The following is a 2,623-nucleotide window of genomic DNA, read 5'->3' on the forward strand; positions in this document are numbered from 1 at the left end:
ATGAAAATGAGTCACATCAATTCAACTCTGCAGCAAGTACAACCAGTTAAAGCATGTACCAAACAATTGCCAGTCTATGTAAAAGGGACATGTCTTCTTGAAACAAATGAAGAGGAACAGATGTATTCCCTGGAAATTCTGACAGTTGATCATTGTCGTGAAACAAGTAAAGAATTTATCGAGGAGGAGAAAACAAACATTGAAGAGCAGTTCTACCGGGGTGGAAGAGTGAACTGGTTGAATTTCTGGCTTGCTGAGCACAAGTATGTTGGAGAGGTAATTGAGAGAGATGCTTATTATGAAGTTTCCAAACTTCTAAGTGATGCTTTGAAAAGGAATGCAGATCAAACTCCGGTGAACAGTATAAACATTTACCATCATCCAGGAAGTGGTGGAAGCACTGTGGCAAGACAAGTGCTGTGGAACAACAGGAAAGAGCTAAGGTGTGCAGTTGTGAAGCCTTCATACTCAGCTGCTGATGTTGCACAACATGCAGTTAAACTAAGAGAATATGAAGAAAAAGATCCACAAACATGTCTTCCTGTGCTGCTCCTCATTGAAGACTCGGACAAAGAATATCTAGATGATCTCAGGAATGAACTAGAGGTTGCCATTAACACCAGAAGAATCCAGTATGGGACTCTATGCTTCATTTTGTTGAGCTGCAGACGATCCCATGACCCAGAAAATAGATGCAAGGAGTCCCCACTACAGAACGTGTCTGTCACTCACAAATTGTCTGATAAAGAGAAGAGAAAGTTTGCTGGAAAACGAAAGGCACTTGAAGAAAGGTATGCGCCTGACTTCATCCTGACATTTGTTCTGATGAGTGAAGAATTCAATGAGAATTATATTCAAGAGTTTGTAGAACATGTGCTCCAAGACATTGACCGTCAATCTGTTGGCACTCGCCTCTTACTCTATGTAGCACTGTTGAACACTTACGTTCAAAACTCGTACATCTCACAGTCCCATTGTGAAGCTTTGCTTGCCTTAACCATTCGCTTGGAAAGGTTTCGCCAGCATGAGTTTGCGAAATCACTCAGTGATCAGGCCAAACTGGTCCTCTTGCACCTGAGAGATGACAAGACGCACATTGAATCAATCAAAATCATCCACCCACTTGTGGCAAAGGAAATTCTCCAACAACTTTTGGGGAACCAACAGACCCAAAGCAGTTTGGCAATGGATCTGCTCTGCGAGACAGTGCTTTTTGAGCACAGATTTGGAAGGGGCGAATATCTGTCATTTTTGAGAGCACTTTTCATGAGGCGAGCCAGAATAAGCAAAGGGGACGAATATGATAGCCTTTTCTCTCCTCTGATTGAGCATGTGTGTGAAGAAGAGGAATGCCCAAACAAAGCAATTGAGCTACTAAAGGAGGCGTTTCAGCGTTTTCATAAAGATCCGTTCTTTGCACAACAACTTGCTCGTCTTCATTATACTTACGAAAAGTTTGAAGAGGCAAAACACTGGGCAGAGACCGCAGCTAAACAGCAGCCCAACAACTCATACATCCTTGACACAAAAGGACAGGTATACAAGAAATGGTTCCAAGCTAAATGCAGAGTGTTTGACAATGACAATGTACCAAAGACAGCCCAAAATACCGCAGATGCTATGGAGACTGCGCTGAAAGCACTGGAGTGTTTTCAAGAATGTGAGAAAGCAGCTAATGCAGATATGGAACACCTTAACAGCTCAGGGTTTTTTTCAGAAGTTGAGGTTGGCTGCAGTCTGCTCAAACTGATCTCTTCAACCCAAGTGTTTGCAAACAGCCATTCAGAGTGTATGAAGTACCTGCTGACAGATTACATTCCAGAGGAAGTTAAAGATGCCTGGGAACCATTTCATGACCGTGTGAAAAAACTTCACAAGACAATGCAAGATGCCTTGGAATGGATTTCAGAAGACCTCAGCTACTTCCAGACAGACATCGGGGAAGATGAAAATGAGACCGCTGAAAGACCCGAGGAGAAGATAAGCAATCCTCTGAAATGGCTGGCAAAAAAATCCTCAGAGTATGGGAAGTACTTCAGTGAAGCTGATGCTATTGCACTTCTAAAACATGGACAATCAATCCCACCCAATCTGACTAATACCCAGAAACGCATGATCATCCATCATCTTGGTGGAGGTAATGTAACATCCATCCTCTCCAAGCTAACTAACCAGAAGGATGCAGTACGTATTCTAGAGAGCATTATTTCTCTGTACTCCAGCAATCCAGTTCAGGCTAAATTTGGACAAGGGGACATTATCAATTACATATTGGCCCACATTTCTCTGAACTGCCTGTCACCAAAGAATCAAAAGGTAGCTGATTTTAAAGATCTACAGGCACTCTGTCATCAGTTCCCAACTGAGAAAAGGAAATGTTTACCAGGTGCCCTGTTCTTGCTCACCTTGCTATTCTGGCCAGAGGATCATGACACAGACCGTGAGAAAGAAGCAAAATACGAAATTGTGCAATCAGCTGTTGAACACCTGGAAAAAGACTACTGGACCAAGATGAAAGACATTCCTCAGAGGAAAAGAAGGATTTACACCCACTTTTTCCTGGGCAATGGAAATGAATTGGATAAATTTGTCCACAAGAGAAAGTTTGAAAGAGTCACAAAGG

At 42.5% G+C, this 2,623-nt stretch overlaps 1 protein-coding gene across 1 annotated transcript; it reads left to right on the forward strand.

Annotated features, from left to right (window-relative positions):
- Nucleotides 1–2,616, forward strand: LOC121940115 (sterile alpha motif domain-containing protein 9-like; the record flags this gene model as incomplete). The annotated part of the gene is made up of 1 exon (XM_042482972.1): nt 1–2,616. A coding segment is annotated over exon 1 (2,616 nt), but the record flags the coding sequence as incomplete, so codon positions are not given.
- Between the last annotated feature and the right edge of the window lie 7 nt (nt 2,617–2,623).

The sequence above is a fragment of the Plectropomus leopardus genome, unplaced genomic scaffold, assembly GCF_008729295.1.
Source record: "Plectropomus leopardus isolate mb unplaced genomic scaffold, YSFRI_Pleo_2.0 unplaced_scaffold7518, whole genome shotgun sequence".
In the NCBI taxonomy this organism is placed as follows: domain Eukaryota; kingdom Metazoa; phylum Chordata; class Actinopteri; order Perciformes; family Serranidae; genus Plectropomus; species Plectropomus leopardus.